Source organism: Phalaenopsis equestris, unplaced genomic scaffold (assembly GCF_001263595.1).
Source record: "Phalaenopsis equestris unplaced genomic scaffold, ASM126359v1 Scaffold000002, whole genome shotgun sequence".
Taxonomy (NCBI): domain Eukaryota; kingdom Viridiplantae; phylum Streptophyta; class Magnoliopsida; order Asparagales; family Orchidaceae; genus Phalaenopsis; species Phalaenopsis equestris.
Window position 1 is genome coordinate 39,500,707 of NW_018164444.1, and position 18,876 is coordinate 39,519,582.

An 18,876-nucleotide genomic window follows, 5' to 3' on the forward strand; every position below is an offset into this window, starting at 1 on the left:
TTTTTTCAAAATCGAATCTTGGCTTAGATTGTATGGTAGTTTTGTCTTTCATTTTACTTGGTTAATGTTGTAGAGAAGAGGAAGAGCTGGGCGCGTCCAGCCCGGGGAATGTTACCATCTTTATCCAAAATGCGTGTATGAGGTTTTTGCAGACTACCAATTACCAGAACTTCTAAGAACACCTTTACAGTCTCTTTGTTTGCAAATCAAAAGCCTCAGGCTTGGAAGCATATCAGAATTCTTGTCTAGAGCTTTGCAATCTCCTGAAACATTATCTGTATGTCTGCTCTGCCTGTCTTGATACATCAATTATATTAACAAAGCAAAGTGCCAATCTTGGTTATTTTTAATTTCCATTTATTGTACATGTTTGTTGATATGATTACTCATTATATTTGAGCTCATTTTATCTGTTCGGACTCGTCACTTACTAGCTGGTTTGTTTTGTAGGTTCAAAATGCTATTGAATATCTGAAAGTTATTGGTGCGTTAGATGAGAAGCAGGAGCTAACCATTCTAGGTTTTTTCTCTTGTTCCGCTTATTAATTAGATGTTTGTTTTTATCAAATGATTAGACGCCATATTACTGTATTCTACTCATTTTTCAGGACGGCACCTGGCTATGCTGCCAGTTGAACCAAAACTTGGGAAGATGCTCATCTTTGGAGCTATTTTCAAATGCCTGGATCCCATATTGACTGTTGTTGCTGGTCTAAGTGTTAGAGATCCTTTCATTACTCCATTTGACAAGAAGGATGTAAGTAACATATATTTTGTACTCTCTTTCACGTTAACATTTTTTTGTTAACTAATTAAGTATAATCTTTTAAGCACGTGCTTCAAAGTGGAGTGAAATTGTGGTATGGTTTGCTGAAACCTGTGAAATTCCATGGATGATTCTATTAGTTTTCTTGGTTTTGATTTTAAGATTGTGGTCTTCATGTTTAGTCTTTTAACTATTTTTTTTTGAAGGGTGTGCATTTTTAAAATAACAAAAAATAAAAAAAGATTACAAAATAAACGCCCCAATATGCCCATACAAGAAGCCAAAAAACCTATGCCCCATGGGCATTTACAGAAGGGGCGATATCCGCTTGTAAAATGAAAAAAAGAGGGTCTTGTTCATGAAAATGACGCAAGACAAAATCACTATTAAGGGCTTTCTTCGCACAAGTATGGGCAGCTATGTTGTTATGTCTATTGGTATGAAGGAACAAAACTTGCTTGATATTAAGCAAGAAACTATTGTTAATTTTAACTATTTGGGGTTCTCAATTTTTTATTCCTTTACATTAATTGTCTTGGCATAAAAAACACATTCAGAATATATCTTGACATGAAGTCGATGTTGCTAAGTTGAAACTAATTGTTTATTTGAGTTTGTATTTTTTTATTTTGGCTATTTATCAGGAGATACTTTTCTTTCTGTGTTAGTCCTATGGAGATATGGATGGAAGAGAGCTAGGTTCTGCAATTCATACCAGGGTTGAAAATGACTTTATAATTTTCTTTTGAAAGCTGGATTCTCTATTCATTATTTCCTTGGGTGTTGATATGGTCTATATGTTTTTTTATTGCTTTTATTCCGCCACCCACCTCAATAGGAACTTGTTTGAGTTCTATTCATTAATCCATGCAATAGGATATTAGGCATCATGATGATTTCTTAGATCAATGGATAGCATTTCATCAAGTGAAAAACAAATTTCATGCATGAAAACTTAGTGATTAGAAATGGTTCCATCACAAGATCATGGGCTAGAAATCATCAAGCAAGATCAAAGGCTAGAGTTCATCAATCACAAGAAGTTTCAAATGATGATGAATTTCTAGGAACCATCACAGGATCAAGGGATATATATCACAAGCATGGGACGAATCAAATAAATAGAAATTATTGCTTAAATGTTATGAAAAAATTGTAATTAAATTTAATTTTGAATTTAAAGATTTAAATTTCAAAGTTTGTATTTTTGATTTTATGGTTTATTTTTCCTTTGTTTTAGAACATTTAGAATTTTTTTTTTTTGTTTTGCATGGTCAGCCATGGCCCTCTCCTTTGGTAAGAAATAAGAAGAAGCTGAATTAAGGACGTTAGTTTAGATAGTTTTAGCCACCTTACATAGTTATAATAGCTTTTAGCCTTAGTGACCCTTTGCATAATTAACTTATTAATACATGGCTGTTTTTATTGAAATTATTGGGCTTCAAAATCTTGCACAATTTTGTTGTAAAATAAAACCTTTTGCCCATAGGTTCTCTGTTTTTCAATTAGAAATTCAATGGCGCTTTTTTAATCCTTGAACAATTAAACTACCTGATTTGCATGATCAGTGGTCGCATGGTTGCTGGAAAATTGTGCAGCCAAATCTTGAGTGCCGGGCTGTAATTTCCAGTCAACATTTTTTTGGTTTAAGACCCTTGGAAGCAAGAATACTCACAATTGAAATCTCTCTTATATGACGTTGTGCTGTTCTAGTTCTCTTAACTGCTTGATTTGCTATTGAACATTTAAACTTCCTTTTTTTTCCGTATTGATTACTGTCAGGGCTGCTGGAATTTGCAACAGCACTCTTAATTCTGCACCAAAGTTTTGTTATACAGAAATCTTTCCCGACTGTACTAGGAGCACCACAGCATATTTGGAAGGGCTGGGCTATACAGTTGTTTGGAGGTTTATAGCCACCGTCTGAGCAGTTAACAACCTTTTTTTTTTCTGACTAAATTGTTCACCTCCATGCATTTAAAAACCAATTGGACAGCCAACTGGTTTGCAATATAGTGTCAATACTTTTGTATTTCTTATTTTTTTAGTTTCTAGTTTGATTGGAAATCCCTATTGACTAATTTCAGTAAGTCTTTCCTAGTATTTTGTTACAATTATCACACTTCCCCTCTTTTATCGTTATCACACGTCACACCTCCCCACTTTTTAGTGCCTAACATTTTCTCTATGGCTTTGAATTTTGAATTTCTTATGAATGATTATACTGCCTAAAATAATTACTGGAAGGATGAATGAAGAAAAAGAAATCTCACAATTATTTATCTTTCTATTGGAGTGTGCTGGGCGGTGTGATACCGGAGTTAGCCCAAACCACGACTCAGAAACGACATGTTTTATTACTAAATTATAACATGACTACAAGGACCACTCCTAGCACGTAAGAGTGCATAAACAGTGACACAAATACATAAATATCAAGTAAACAACACTAAAATAGTAAAAATAGAGCAATGCAGAAAATAGACTAAGCATAGTTCAGAAGAGGCTCTGGACCGCGCCAGAGAGCGGTAGCAAAGTCATCGGGGTGGCCGGTGAGAAGTTGCAGTGGCTGGACTGTCGTCAGAGTGACCGACGGTGACTGGAATGGTGCTAGGACAACTTGGAGAGGCTGACGACCCGCAGGAGGTAGCACCGAAGAGGATGAATGCGACGGGATGAGAGCTACGGAGTGATGCGGCGAACTTGGAGGAGTGCAGGACGGAGGTGCAATACTCAGGAGGGAGTTGGGAAGGGTCAGGGGGCCCGGTGGCTTACTGGAAGGGCGTTGGGGAAGGGATGCGACAACTGTAGTATGACAGAGAGGACTTGAACAATCTGCGGGAGATGCTGGACGGGCGAAAGTAGTGGAGTTAGATGTCGGGAGGAGAGGGTAAAACAGAGATACACATCGCCTTGGCGGGATACATCCATAGCGCCACCTTGTTGAAAGATACAACCTTAGACGAGGGGAAATCTCCAAGTAGGATCACCTGGAACAGGATAAAATTAGAAAACAAAAATTGTCCTCACCAAAGAAAATAACAAGCATAAATAGAGGAGGAAGGAAAGAGGTGCGGCGGGGGCGGTGAAGATTTGCTTTAATTGAGATTGAACTGTTCTGATTTAGTAGGCTGCTGGACCGGCTCAACAAGCCACGCCCTGCCGACGGGCGTGATTTGCCCGCTTGAAATGGCGTTGTTCCACATCAATCCCCCGAGGTTGGGGGAGTTTCAACGTTATTTGCCAAAGCTTCCCCTCTTAGTATGGAGTTAGATCGGCAACATTGAATGTTGTTGGAATTTTGTAGTCGCCTGGTAGGTCAAATTTTTAGGCATTGTCATTTAGTTTTTTAAGTTTGTGAAATGGTCTATCAACCTTGGGCTTGAGTTTTCCATGTTCTCCTACGGGAAATCGCCCTTTCTTAAGGCAGATCCACACAATATCTCCTTTAATGGTTACCTTCTTTCGGGTATTGTTGGTTTGTGCTTGATATTTGTGGTTTTGTTGAGAATTTTCTTTCCCAACGTCCTCCTGGAGTTGTTGAATTTGGGAATTTGCAGTCTGTAGCATCCTCGCTAATCTCTGTGGGGGGTAAGAGTGAGACCAACTCAAGGGTTGTGATTGTGTTGTAACCATACAAAATTTAGAATGGTGTGTCATGTGGTTTGGCTTGTTGATCTATTGTAGGTAAAATTGCCTTGAGCGAGAATGAGATCCCACTGTTTGATATTTTTTCCTACGAGACAGCATAGAAGATTGGTTGAGGTGTGTATAATCCAATATTTTGGTTGCGAGTTTTGGCGGTATGACAAATCTTATATTGTCGTACGTGTCGTTCAACATTTCGTGTTAGTTAGGGCCGAAAAAATGTTCTTTCATTAGTGTGAGAGTTTTATCAATGTCAAAATGGTCAGCTAATCCGTTACTATGGTTCATTTGGATGATAGCTTCACGTAGTGAGCATCGAAGAATGCATAATCTGTTGTGGCTGAACAAGCTGCCGTCCGTGTGGTAGAACTGCCCGTGAGTTTTCTCTCAACATTGTTCCCAGAGTTTCTGGAAGTCTTCATCGGTCCCGTATAAGACTTTTATAGCTTCAAAGCTTACGACGCGCGCATCCAAAAATGTGATCAGAAGATGACGACGACTCAGAGCGTCGGCGATGCGGCTCTAGTTTTCAGCTTTGTGTTTGAGAATAAATTGGAAGGACACTAAAAAATCTACCCAGGTAGCACGACGTCCTTTGAGTTTATTTTGACTGTTTAGAAATTTTAGAGTGGGTAATGACTCTAGAGTTCTAGAGCTTTAACGATGACATAAAATACTTTATTGTAAGTGGAATATTTGCGTCGAGTCTCATTGAGGTTTTTGTTGAAATAGACAATAGGGTGACCACCTTGACTTAGTACAACGCAAATGCCTACTATGGATGCCTGACATTCGATTTTGAAGGGTTGGTTGAAATCAGGTATGGCAAGAACTGGGGCTTGGGTGACTTTTTCCTTCAAGATGTTGAAACTGGTATGGGCTGTGATCGCTCATGTAAATTCCTTTTGTTTCAATAATTCGGTGAAGGGGCAGTGATAGTGATGAAGCTGCGAACAAATCTTCAGTAAAAGGAGGCTAGCCCCAAACATTGTTGAAGCTCGGTGAAAGATTGCGGTGCGATCTAGCTTACGATTGCTTCGATTTTTGTTGAGTTCATTTATGCTAGGCACAATGTAACCCAAAAAACAGATTTGTTTTGTGAGGAATTGATATTTCTTGGGATGAGCGTACAATTGTTCGGATCGTAAGACTTCGAATACCGCCCGTAGGTGTTGTAAGCAGTTTTTTTCAAATTTACTATAAACTAAGATATCATCGAAGCAGACCAATGGGGATTTCCTAATATTGAAAGACTTGATTCATGAGGCACATGAAGGTGCTGGGCGCGTTGGACAGGTCGAAAGCAATGACTGTCCATTCATAAAGGTCATCTCATGTTTTGAAGTGGATTTTCCATTCGCCTTCCGATCGCATTCTAATATGGTGGTAACCACTTCGTAGGTCAATTTTTGTGAAGACGGTGTCACCGTACAACTGATCTAAAAGATTGTCAAGTCGCAGTATTGGGAAGCGATTTTTTATTGTGCTTTTTTTATGGCTTGATTGTCCATGAATATCCACCAGGAGCCATCTTTCTTGGGTTCAATGAGGGCGGGGATGACACACGGGCTGATGCTTTCGCTTACTAATCCTCTCTTAACAAGATCCTGCACCTGCTGTTGAAGTTACTCGTTCTTTGCACTGCGTAATTGGTAAGCTGGTCTATTTGATAGTATCGACACTGGTATGAGGTCAATTGCATGTTGGATGTCCGTAGTGGGGGTAATCTGTTTTGGAGATTGTTGATCATGACGTCTTGGAAATCGTGTAAAAGTGGTTTGAATTATGGTTTTCTCGATCGAGTTGCGAAGGTCATCCCAGAAGAATGTGACAGGCGCCTGTTGGGACGACATCATACAATCTTTTTTTGTAGTTGATTGCCGATTGAGAATTCGACTAAGCATTCTTGATCGACGCGAATCTTGTTCCCCTTTTTGGGCCAAAGTGATAGTAGGATCGCGAATGTTTTTGTGTAGCTAAGCCTAACTTATTGACCATTAGGGTGGATACGAGTTATTGGCAACTACCATCATCGATGATTAAGCTGTAGATTTTGCCTTTGACATTGCGTGTGATATGAAAGATGTTGTGTCGTTGCTATGATGGGTCTCTGTCAGGCTCTGATTGAAGTGTTCTCCATATGACCAATAGTTCGCCTTCGTCACCAGGGAGGGGAAGTGCCTCTTCTTAACCATCCTCAGATTGGGCTTCTTTGACTTTCTCAACTTCTTCGATGACGACTTCTTCAATAAAAGAGACGACATTGGTGGTGGGGCATGTGGCAGCAATGTGGCCGTACCCGTGGCACCGAAAACATTTTTTCGTGCAGGAATTGTTTCGGAGGAACTCCCTATTTCAGGTTTTGTGCTGCTCGGGGTGGGTTTCAAGCTTCCTAGTAGTGACCTGCTAGCTTTAGTCGTGGTTTTGTTGGTAGGTGTGATTTGAGGGGATGGTTTGTACTGCTGGCGGAAGGAGTTTTGAGATTTGGTCTGTTTTTGTTGTCATTCCACTTTCAATGCAAGGTCTTGACATCGTTCAACGTTCAATATGGTTGGAGTTGCACAATGCTGCTAATGGCAGATTTTAGACCACCGAGATAGTGGGCTGTTGTGTGCTCTTCTTGCTTGACGAGGTCGCACTTCATCTGTAGGTGACCGAATTGTGTCGTGAATTTCATGGCCGATAGATCATGCTGTTGTAGGTTGTGGAGTCAGAGGAACATATCCTGACAGTAGTAGGGTGACAAGTATTTCTTTTACATTGCCTTTTTCATTTTAGCCCACTTAGTGATCTTGTGATCCCCGTCGCGTTGTCGTTGTCGTTGCAAGTTGTCCCACCATAACAATGCGTTTTTTTGTTTGATCGCAGCAAGATTAACTCGTTTGTTCTTGGGTTCCTTTTTGTAATCAAAGATTCGTTCAATCTTTTTCAACCAATTGATGAAGTCGTCGGGGTCCATGCTCTGTTGAATTCTAGAAGGTCCATTTTGATGTCAAAATCGCGCTGCGTACAATATGTGGGCTCCTCCTTAGGTCTCCTATGCTAGTGAATGCTAAAGCAGATACTCGTCATTGCTGATGTCATTGCGGTGAAATGGATTTCTTCTTCGACTCTCAATGTCATGGTCAAGAGTAACATTTCCTTCAGTCCCGTCGTCTATCTTAGCCAATCGTTGTTGTAGGCGACGAATCTTGCGTTCTATTTCTTCCTGAATCGGGCTCGACGCATATCGACATGGAGACATGATCAAAATTATTTCAGGAAAGAGGAGAGAAGGGAGGAGGAAAAGACAAGAAGAGAATGACAGAAGGGATGGGGAAAAGGAGGGAAGGAAGAGAAAAATTTTGGTGGATTGGGTGGGGGGCGGATGCTAGTGATCCTAGAGTAGGACTAGAGTTGGGCTAGCTTTGATACAAAATGATTTTGGAGTTAACCCAAACCACAACTCAGAAGCGATAAATTTTATTACTGAATTATAACATAAGTACAAGGATGACTCCTAGCACATAAGAGTGCATAAGCAGTGATGCAAATACGTAAACAAGCAAAGCAACTCTAGAACAGTAAGGAAAAATAGAGCAATGCAGAAAATAGACTAAGCATAATTCAGAAACGGCCGTGGATCGCATCAGTGGACGGTAGCAAAGTCATCTGGGTGGCTGGTGAGAAGTGGACTTTGGAGTGATCGACAGTGATTAGAATGACACTAGGAGAACTTGGAGGCGCTGATGGCCCGCGGGAGGTGGCGCCGGAGAGGATGACAATGATGGAATGAGAACTACGGAGTGCAGGAAGGTGGGGGGATGGTGATGTTTAGAAGGATCGCATGCTTTAATTAAGATTGAACCGGCTCAACAAGCCACGCCTGGTCAACGTGCATGACTTTGCCCGCGTGAACGGTCGCGGGCGGGACGGGCACGCGTCACTGTGCCATTGGTTTCTTCTTGTTGAGAGAAGCTAGTTACTTGGTTATACTTCTGTTCTTCATTTCAACGTCATTATTCACCATATAGTCATTCCCACTTGCCCAAACATCCCCTTTATTTTTCCAATGCCTCAAATATCTCTAACTCTCACAAAGATGGAACCATACTTTTACAAAACCAAACTCCTATTGTCCTCCTGTCGTGTCCAATCCGTAGGAAAAATTCATAATTTATTTACTCATTCAATTGGCCTAAAATTAGCTTACATTTACTCTTTTTCACCGAAGAAAATATTTCATCTACCACAGACAACCCTCGACCATATCTGTTCATAAATTTTATCTAGTTAATCTCCCTTTCCCTACCCTTCCAAATTAACCCTTGCCTATTCCTACATTATCACCACCTCTGAAGATTCCAATTGAACTCCATTACTTTTATTCAAAGTTCGCTACTAGCTACTCTTGTTGCTATCCATCAACGCTGCGTATTGCTTGCTTTATGCAATGGTCTTATCTGATAGTCATTAGTTAGCTACTGTCACTATCTATTTCATAATAAATTTCATGAAAAACATGCCCAAAATAGTTCCCTAGCTCTTCACATGCGGCCAATTTTAGTGTTAGATTATCAAATTTCTTTAATTTAGTCATCTACCAATCAAAATTGATCATAAATAGCCCCAAAAGTAGAAAATGATGAAAATTGGGATACAAAATTGATCCCAAATTTGTCTCCCGGCCATATAAAATTGACCCCTATTTAATCCTTTAGCAACTATTTTGGATTAATTTTATATGTTGGAGAGACTAAATTAGATAAATATGACAACTCTTAGATTAAATCAGCCTTATACGAATTGTTAGAGACTCTTTTACGGAAAAGTACCATAAGAATGTTCTGTGATAAAATATTTAACCCATCACACTTAAGTGTGATTCTATTTTTTAGAACTTGTATCTTTCAACATAAACTTTAGTCTCATCCATTTTCGATTACATATTTGAAGAGTAATGCTGCACTAATGGTGCCCCCCAAAAAAAAAAAAAAAAAAAAAAGTCTACACAAAGGTCATTTGGACTCTCTCTCTCTCTTGTCTGTTGTTAATCAATCAAATTTATGAGAGCATCATTCATTTATCTTGGAAAGAATTATTATTCATTCACCTAGTCAAGTGCTTATGCGACATAATTTTTTGTTTATGTTTCTTTTGGGGAGTATTGCGCACACACATAGAATGTTCTCGCTCTGCTAGGGTTTCGCCTCACGGTGAATCCTAGCCCTCTGCTACGGCAGCTTCTGCATTTTTTCGCTCCTCTGTTTTTGAAAAGCTTCGTCGAGCTGCTCGCGGCCCCGATTGCGGTTCGTCGAGCTTCTCTTTCGCGAGCTTCGACGACGTTGATTTCGCACTCGTAGACGACGACGGACGTTGCCTCTGCTTTCGTCGTCTTCTTCTGCGACGTCTTCGTGTCGCTTTCTGCGCGCGGTCGTCTTGCGGTTAAGTTGGGATAGTTCTGCGCAGTCGACAACATTCCTCTTGTGCGCAGCTCTCCAGACGAATCGACCCCGACAGCGCCAACAGCTTCCTCGCTTATCTTGTGAGGGAGATGGGCTCGACCCTCCGTTCCTATGCAAATGCCCTTGTCGGCGACTTGCCTATTCCTGCTCGAGCCCCTCCTCCAGGTTCAGAGTTTGCTTTTGCTATCGGTGTTCCACAATCGTACCACGAGGTTCTTGAAGGTGGCGGTGAACACACTTTTATTAAAAAACTTGAAAAAAAAATGGTAAGCCTGCACTTATTCTCACTGAGGTTGAAACTGGTAATCTAGCGTCCTCTTGGCGTTTTGCTTTAGTGGAGAAATTTCTTTATGGTCACCCAAAACTGGAGATCATTAGAAAATAATTTGATGCTATGAAACTATTGGGCAGTTGGAACATTGGTCTGCTAGTTGGTCGACATATACTTATTCAACTATCTCACGATGTCAATTACACTCGCATTTTCTTTCGAAAAATTATCAAGATCGACAACTGTCGGTTTTGATCCAAAAACGGAGTCCTCTATCATTCCAGTTTGGATAAAGTTTCCAGGGTCAAAATTACATCTGTTCAACATAGAAATCCTCAACTCTTTAGCAACTGCTTACGGTAAGTCTCTCAAAGGTGGATAGTCCTACGCTTGCTGTCACCAGACCCTTTGTGGCTTCTGTTTTAGTTGAGAGAGATATCACTCAACCAGCTCCGGATGAGATATGTATTGCACTATTCACAACGGGTATTGACAAAAGGTTGAGCTAGAACCACATCCTCCTTATTGCTCTCATTGTAGTATGTTTGGCCACAATTCTGCTATTTATTATCGCTTGCATCCTCATCTAAGACCGAATGTCGCTAAAGATCAGCTACCTACCATCTTTGCTGAGAATGTCCAATCCGATCCTCTTTCCAACATCGCAGTTCCAGTTGATGAACACATTGCTACAAGTACAGATCCAAATGTGTTGATACCACTTACTGTTATTGAAGAAAAAGACTCACTTATACGTCAAGACACACGAGAGTGCTTCTTCGACCCGATAGAAGATCAGCTGGTACAACCAGTAGTCGCTTCTAATGCTCAACAACCTACACATATCTTGCACACTTCAGACCATTCTGCTGATCAGGCGAGCCAATTTTCAGATGAGGAATGACAGATCTATACGAGGAGGAAGAAAAAGAACGGAGGACGACTCGAGCTAGGGAATCTATTGGATGATACATGGTTATCACTGACAATGACACTCATCTGACTAATTTATTAGTTGGCTCCTTCTCTAGAACTAGAGCCAGAGGCAAGGCAAAATCGGGTCGCTCTCCAGCTACCTGATACTCTAATTTTGGCACTTTTTAGTTTTTTATTTAGTTCTCTTATATATTTTGTTGTATTTTCTCTTTTATTTGGAACCATTTGATTTGGTGGTTTTGTGTGGGTTGGGTGCCATGTTTGGGACCTTCCACAAAATCTGTGTGCCCTTATTTTTATTTAATATAATATATATATAATTCCCGGAGGTGATTTTATTTCATCAAATCAAAAGACACAAGGTTGTTTGGTAGGTGGATCCTACTCCAAAAAAACCAAAAAAATACATTATTTGCCCAAAAGACTTCCATCACACCTGAGGTACAATTAGAAGTATACCCTAAAAGAAAAACTCCAAAAGGTATACTTTATATCCTTTGATTTCGTAGAAGATCCCCAATAAAAAATTGTTGTGTACCTACACCAGTGGACAATGACAAAAGGGCAAACCATAAAGCAACAGAAAAAAAGACATACCATGTAGGTGCTTCATTCCAACAAGCTATCTAGTTGCGTTCATCCCCACATGTACTCCATGAAATTGTACGTGTATCCAGAATAATAAAATGAGATAGTAGACAAGCAAAAATAATGAATTTTAAACCTTCCAGAGACAGCATCAATATTCAACAACCAACAACAGTGCCCCCCATCTGGTATTAAGTTGAGATTTCTCCATTTCCACATATATTCATCACTACAATCAGTTACGTCATCTCTAGAGTTTAGGTATAGATTTGGTGTGTTGAGATTAACACCAACTAACATGCAATACAAGCAGAATCTACTATAATAAGTAGATAGCATGCATTTTCATCTATCCAAAGATCCACTGATTCATATCATCTGCAAAAGAAAACATCCATGCCTTCAGGAAGATACGAAAGAAACCAAAAAAGCAACTAGCAGCAGCTGGGAAGGTAAAATTTTGACTAAATGCAAAGACATGTCCCAATAGTAGCCAGATAAACCAGGTCTTTGTAGATCATTAGGAAGCGAGCAGTTGCTTCAGTCTAGCGAAAAACAGCCATCCAATCCCACAGGACAGCAATGCACTAGACACAGAGTAGCAGTAGGGTGGGTCTGATGTAAAAGTTTGAATAGGTGTAAGGAAAGAAATCACCTGATAGCAGCCTATCAAAGAAGTTCCATCTGCTGATCTTATGCTTCTGTAAAGATAATACAGAAAATGCCAAAATACAACATCTGCAGTAGAGTTTAAGGTAAGAGTTTGAATAGGTGTAAGGAAATTAATCTCCCAATAAGCCCATTAAAACAAGTTTAGTAGGTTCATCAGAAACCAGGTAGACCTCCATTTAACTCCCTCCCACAACAGCAATTTGTAATGGCAGACAAAGCAAACAATGTAGACCTCCAACATCCTATGAACCTCAAATGCACCTTTCCAAAGAGAGAACTCTTTGTCTATATCAGTAAACTAAAAGGTTAGCAAGAACAAATTCTAAGAAATGGTGAATTCATATTATCACCATTAAGCAAATATTTGAGATGAGGATGAGATTTGCATTGTAATATTGCTTGCTTATCCCTAGCAGCAGTTGTAGCAAGATATTATGCTGGTCTATTAGCTTCCCTTGTGGCACAATTCCAGGAAGTAACAATTTATGTGGAGAGATGTTTGATTTTACTTAAATAGAAAGAAATATACCAAGGCGGGTCTTTATCATTTCTGAGAATATTCAGGAGCACAGTATCATCCAATTCTATAAGCATGAATTTCTAATTAAAGATGATAGCCACATGTAAAGCCATCCATAATCCATATAATTCAGCATCCATGGCTCAAACAGCTAGGCAAGTTGAAGAAAAGAAACAAAAATTTACCAGAGAAAGGTCTGAAAACACCCCCAACACCAGCACAAGCACCAGCACCAACACCACTACTCCAGCTACCGTTAGTATAAACCGTAATCCAAGGAAAAGTTGGTTTTTTCCACCAAATTAGAGAGATCAAATTTCTATTTGAAACAGATGGAACCTTGGCCAATAGACCATCACACCTAGTAAAGAAACGAACTTTGTTTTTCTGATATAGAAGTATTTTATGTAGATATGATAATATATTTGATATAATTCTCTCCTGCTTAATATAAACCTCCTCATGTTTGTAAGAATTTCTGGCAAGCCAGATAAACCATAAGGTAATAAATGGAATTATATTAAAAATATGTATTTTGTAATGAATGTGCTACCAAACCTCCCTGCAAATTCACCCAGCCAGAAGGAGAGGTGTTAATATTAACCAGCTCACCCAAGGTTTTCAAAACTTTGATGACTGAGAATGCACATGTAAAGAAGACATAATTTTAGGACTCCTCATTGGATTTACAGAAAAGACATTGAGAAGACAATCTCAAGCTTTTTAATTTCAAAATATCATCTATTGGAATTAAACCCTAAATGACTCTCCAAATAAAGAAAGACATGGAAGTTGAAAGATATTTATTCCAAATCACTTTGTCCCATTCTACCTCATTCCATTGAAATTGCATTTCATATATAATTTTTTTTATAGAGCAGTTTGAATTGGTAATAAGGAGTGCCTTATCCTTCCGGTTTCTATCAAATTGAATTTTAGAAATGTATGTAGCTTTATTTACATCCAGCATATTAATAAGCATTTCCATATTCCAACCATTATCAAGTAAACAATCAGCCACAACTAGATCTTTATTTTCATGAGTTTTAAATTGATCTAAATCATCATTATGCTAGTTATCATACCCAAAGAATAGTTTCCCCTAACCAACTTCCCAATGTATAAATTCCCCAGCAATGTTACTAATTTTCAACATGCCTTTCCATATTTTAAAGTCCTCAGTCTTGGGTTGAACTTCCAATGGATGTTTTTGTTTACAATATTTAGGATAAATATAATTAGACCATAGAGATTCATTCTTTCTGATTTTAATCCACATGAGAATTGAATTGACCTCTACCAGATGTTTTAATAGCCTGAATCCAAGCCCCCCAACAGAAAGAGCCTTGCACAATTTACTTTAGCTGGCCTAAATTTTCTGTTTATGGTTCCCCGATCATAAGAATTTGTTAAACATCATTTCAGGTAAAATTGTGTTTAATGCACTTTTCAATAAAGTAATATTCCCTCTATAGGATAAGTAAGAGTTTGTCCAATCATGAATCCTAGCTTTGATTTTATCAACAACAGCTTCAAATTGCACCTGCTTTCTACCTTTTAGCAGGTTAGCACCCAAATATTTTAAAGGTAAATCTGCAATGCCAAAACCAGTGTAATCATGTGCCCATCTCCAAGTTGAATTGTTCACAGATTTCTTAAAATACATTTACATTTAGCTTTATTGAAGTTCATTCCTGACATGACCTGAAAAGGCACTAATGTTTGGAAAATCAGTTTAACCGATTTTTGGAAGCATTTGTAAAAAGAATGACATCATCAGCATAGGCGAAATGACTCACAACCATTTTGGCCATATTTTTAAAATGAATTGAGGCATTGGAATTGTATGAAGTAGTGATTAATCTAGAAAAGTATTCAAAAACCAATATAAATATGGTAGGGGAAAGGTGGTCCCCCTGGTTAATTCCTCTGCCTGATGTAAATAAATCATGAGCTTTCCCATAAAGCAGTATTTGATAATAATTTTCCTCAAGGCAACTTTTAATAAATTTGTAAAAGGAGGATTTGAACCCCCCATCATGAACGACAACAAGTTTGAATTCCCAACTGATTGCATCATAGGCTTTCCTCAAATTAAGCTTAAGCACAGCATTACCACCTCTACATTTAGTATCAAGTTCAGAGATTAATTCTTGAGCCAACATGATGTTTTCAGTTTTTCCTCTACCGTGAATGAAAGCCATTTGACTTGGGCAGATTAAACTTGGTAGGTGTTTTTTAACTTCTCCACCATGCTTTTGCTAATGAGCTTAGACATAACAGAGGAAAGGCTAATAGGCCTGAAATGATCCCATTTAGATTTCTCATTGTTTTTAGGGATAAAGACAATTGTAGAGGTGGCAAAATATTTACACATTGGTGTACCCTTGTAGAAACTTTGACAGCCTTAACCACATCATTTTTGATAATATCCCAGTTGGATTTATAAAATTCAGCAGTATTTCCATCCGGCTCCGCTGCTTTATTGATATTAATGTCCCGAACAGCTTCCCAAATTTCATCCACTGTGGGAATTCCAACAAGTTGTAGTGTTTCAGTGAAGTGATTAGCGTCCCAGGCTATATTATCATCCAATGTTGTATTATATGAGACTTCAGTAAAAATTGACTCAAGTACTTTATGCTATCTTGTAATATCATTCTGATCCTCAAGCCAATTACCACTAAGATCCAGTATTTTAAGTATAGTATTAATACGCCATCTATTTTTAATACATGCATGATAATAACTTATGTTCCTATCACTCTCCACAAAATGTACTTTTCCAACCTTTTGTTTAAGATAGTTCTCCTCGGAGTTAATGGCCTTGTTTAAATTTTTGTAGGCCTCATTCAACTCCAATGTATAGTGTTCATTGCAAATATCTACTTGATCCAACCTTAGACCTCCTTTTCAGCTTCTTTATTTTTTTGTTTATAATCTCCAAAGTATTGCCAGTTCCACTTCTTCAAAACCCGAACCAAATTTTTATGCAGTTTCTACAGTTTCTCCCAAGGGTTGTCCTCCATATTCTCCAGCGAGTTATTCTTTACACATAGTCAAAATGCTTCATGGTTGGTCCACATGTAATGAAAGCGAAAGGATGTACCAATTGTTTGTTGGAAAAGTTTATACTCAGCAATAAAGGCATATGATCAGAACCCAATATAGAAAGGTGATATATTGTTGTATTTGGAAAATTATCTAGCCAATGTTGTTTTGCAAGACCTCTGTCTAACCTCTCAAAAACTCTGCCCCTTTTCTAAGTATGGCTAGGGCCTACAAAACCAATGTCGAAAAGCTTTGCATCCAAAATAACTTCATTGAATTTGCCTATCATTGACATATTAGGTCTACTTCCCCTTGTTTCTCTTTATGACTAGTGGTCATGTTAAAGTCGCCCCCAAATATCCAGTTCTCGTTTATATTAGAACCCAAGTTAATCAATTTGTTCCATAAATCCAATCTTAATTTATGACTACAGCTTGCATAATATCAAAGGAGAAGTGCAGAAATTTTGTATCATCTATGTTAATATTGATTGAAATTTATTTTCTATTGAACACCCAAGTCTTGTTGGCGATATTGGCTACAAAGTAAGACTTATTAAAATTCTTTACAATTTTATGTTTGTTGATATGTGCTAAAGGTTCCACTATAGCAAATAACCAAATCTTGTTAGTTCTGACCAAATTCTTTAATCTATAAAGAGAGGTAAGGCCAGACACCCTCCTTATTATTCCATATAAGTAAATTAATCACCATTCTGCTCCCCATCAGAATATGAAGAATAGTTGTTATGTATGATATTTCCTTGCCCCAAGTTTTTCAATTCCAACCTGCCTATTTTTTTTTTCTAGATTTATAAACAGTCCATTCATTCTCTAAAGGGATTCTAGCTGCCTCAAGATTTTCCTCATTAGAACTTGGGATTACCTTAGCCTCCAAAGAAACAGTAACCCCATCATCAGCCTCACCTGATTGAACACCAAGTGCTACACATACAAGAAATATAGACTATGTGTGTGTGTGTATACGTGCATATAAAGCGTGCTTTGTTATTTGGAGTTAGGATAATCGAACATTTAAAAAACATACTCACTAATCTCATTCTTTTATTTAATTAAATTTTTGTTATATTTACATTTTATAATGCTGTTATTATAAAAATTTCTGAACTGTAGCAAACTTTATAGAGGACTTGTTTGGGGGAGCTTTCTTTCAAAAAAAAGTTCCTTTAAAAATAATGTTAGAATAAACAACATAATATGGTGATGGTTACTAAAGCCATACTATTGTTTGAATACATATTTTTGTGTGCTTTTTAACATCCAAAAATTCATTATGAGACTAAAATTCCCTTAATATTTTTATTTTTAACTCACTGGTTTGTTTTTTTCTGCGGAGAGAGGAGGGCAAAATATAATTGATAATTTTGACATTTTCTTAAACAGCAGAATGGAGTAAACTCTGAGAAGCTGCGCCGAATTGCCATTCCGAACAGGAAAAAACGCCGATGCAGTGAAAAAAAATAATTTTTAAAAGTTAAACATTCAAGCAAGCATTTTCAATTTATGCGCTTTCCGTTGAACAGAACTGTGCTGAAACGACCTATCAATTGAAGCCTAAGTTTAATTGAAACTTCTTATTAGGTTTAATCAATTTTCGTTAACTGATTGAGCTCAAGTTTGAGTTGATTTTGGCCCAACAAGAAACTGCTTCACCCAACCTGCTAGTTAACTATTCAGGTCAATAGCTGATTCAAACTTGACTCGACTGACTCAACATATACTTCATTGACCTGCGCTTGACATGTTTGATCCATTTATTGTATAGTTCATATAATTTATTTTTCAATGCAGTTTAATTAACATAAATATTATCCTCTAAGGCGAAGGAGGGTTTACAACCTGTCAAAGAGAAAATGTATTGAAAACTAAATGAGTTATTTTTTATGTTTATTTTGGGTTTTCAAGTTAACTTGATTATCACCCTAATGTTAAAAATGTCAAGTTTTACACGAAACCGACTCTTTTAATATTGAACTAGTTATTCCTAGGTCAACTTAAACCTCATTCTTTCGGAGTGGAGTTTCATGTTGCATTGTCATGTTAGGTCTTTTTTTGATATCTCTCGGGTTGTTTATAGTTTTCAGAAGACTTAGGTTTACTTTCAGGAGCAATCACGAGTATTGAAGAGCTGGAAGTATCATCTAAGTTTATTAATTTATTTATTTTAGTCTGGTCAATGAGCCAACAGAAGGAATTTTCATCTATGCTATACCTAAAGTCAAATCTCAATATAGAAATATTTAACTTCGTCTTTTCTACGCAGCTTGCAGATTCTGCAAAATCTCAATTTTCTTGCCGGGATTATAGTGATCATCTTGCACTTATTCGGGCCTATGAGGGTTGGAAGGATGCTGAAAGGGATCATTCTGGATATGATTACTGCTGGAAGAATTTTCTTTCTGTACAGACTTTGAAGGCAATTGATTCTCTTAGAAAGCAGTTCCATTTTCTGCTTAAGGATGCTGGCCTTGTTGATGAGAACTTAATGTCATTCAACATTTGGTGTCGTGACGAGAATCTTGTCCGGGCAGTTATCTGTGCTGGCCTTTTTCCTGGAATTTGTTCAGTTGTGGTGAGTCTTTTTTTGAAATATTTACATACATACCACTCAATTCTTATGTATTTACATATCTAACGCCTAAGCTTCAATTTTACATACACCTTAACTATGCATAAAAAGTTGAATTTCACTTTTTTGGAATATTTACTTACTTACCGCTCAATTCATATGTATTTACATATCTAACACTTAAACTTCAACTTTTGCATGCATGCCACCTTAACTATGCATGAAAAGGTGAATTTTACTTTCTACAAGTTAAAATGGTGGTGTTTTTTATATGATATGAAAGATTTGGGTGTTATAAATGCAAAAAGCAAAGTTTAAGTGTTAGTTATGTAAATACATAGAAATTGGGTGACGTGTATGTAAATACCAGCCCCCCCCCCCCCCCCACCCC

The 18,876-nt window shown here is 37.9% G+C and overlaps 1 protein-coding gene across 4 annotated transcripts in view; it reads left to right on the forward strand.

The window, feature by feature from the left end:
• Nucleotides 1–18,876, forward strand: part of LOC110018053 (DExH-box ATP-dependent RNA helicase DExH3) — an 83,198-nt gene that overhangs the window by 51,301 nt on the left and 13,021 nt on the right. For all 4 annotated transcript variants that reach the window (XR_002293325.1, XR_002293324.1, XR_002293326.1 and 1 more), the window contains exons 12-15: nucleotides 74–277; nucleotides 451–520; nucleotides 609–757; nucleotides 18,180–18,488. Coding sequence is in view for 1 of the 4 variants with exons in the window: in XM_020715278.1 (XP_020570937.1) it covers nucleotides 74–277; nucleotides 451–520; nucleotides 609–757; nucleotides 18,180–18,488 (732 nt within the window). In the remaining 3 variants the exon portion in view is untranslated. The remainder of the gene's footprint in view (nucleotides 1–73; nucleotides 278–450; nucleotides 521–608; nucleotides 758–18,179; nucleotides 18,489–18,876) is intronic.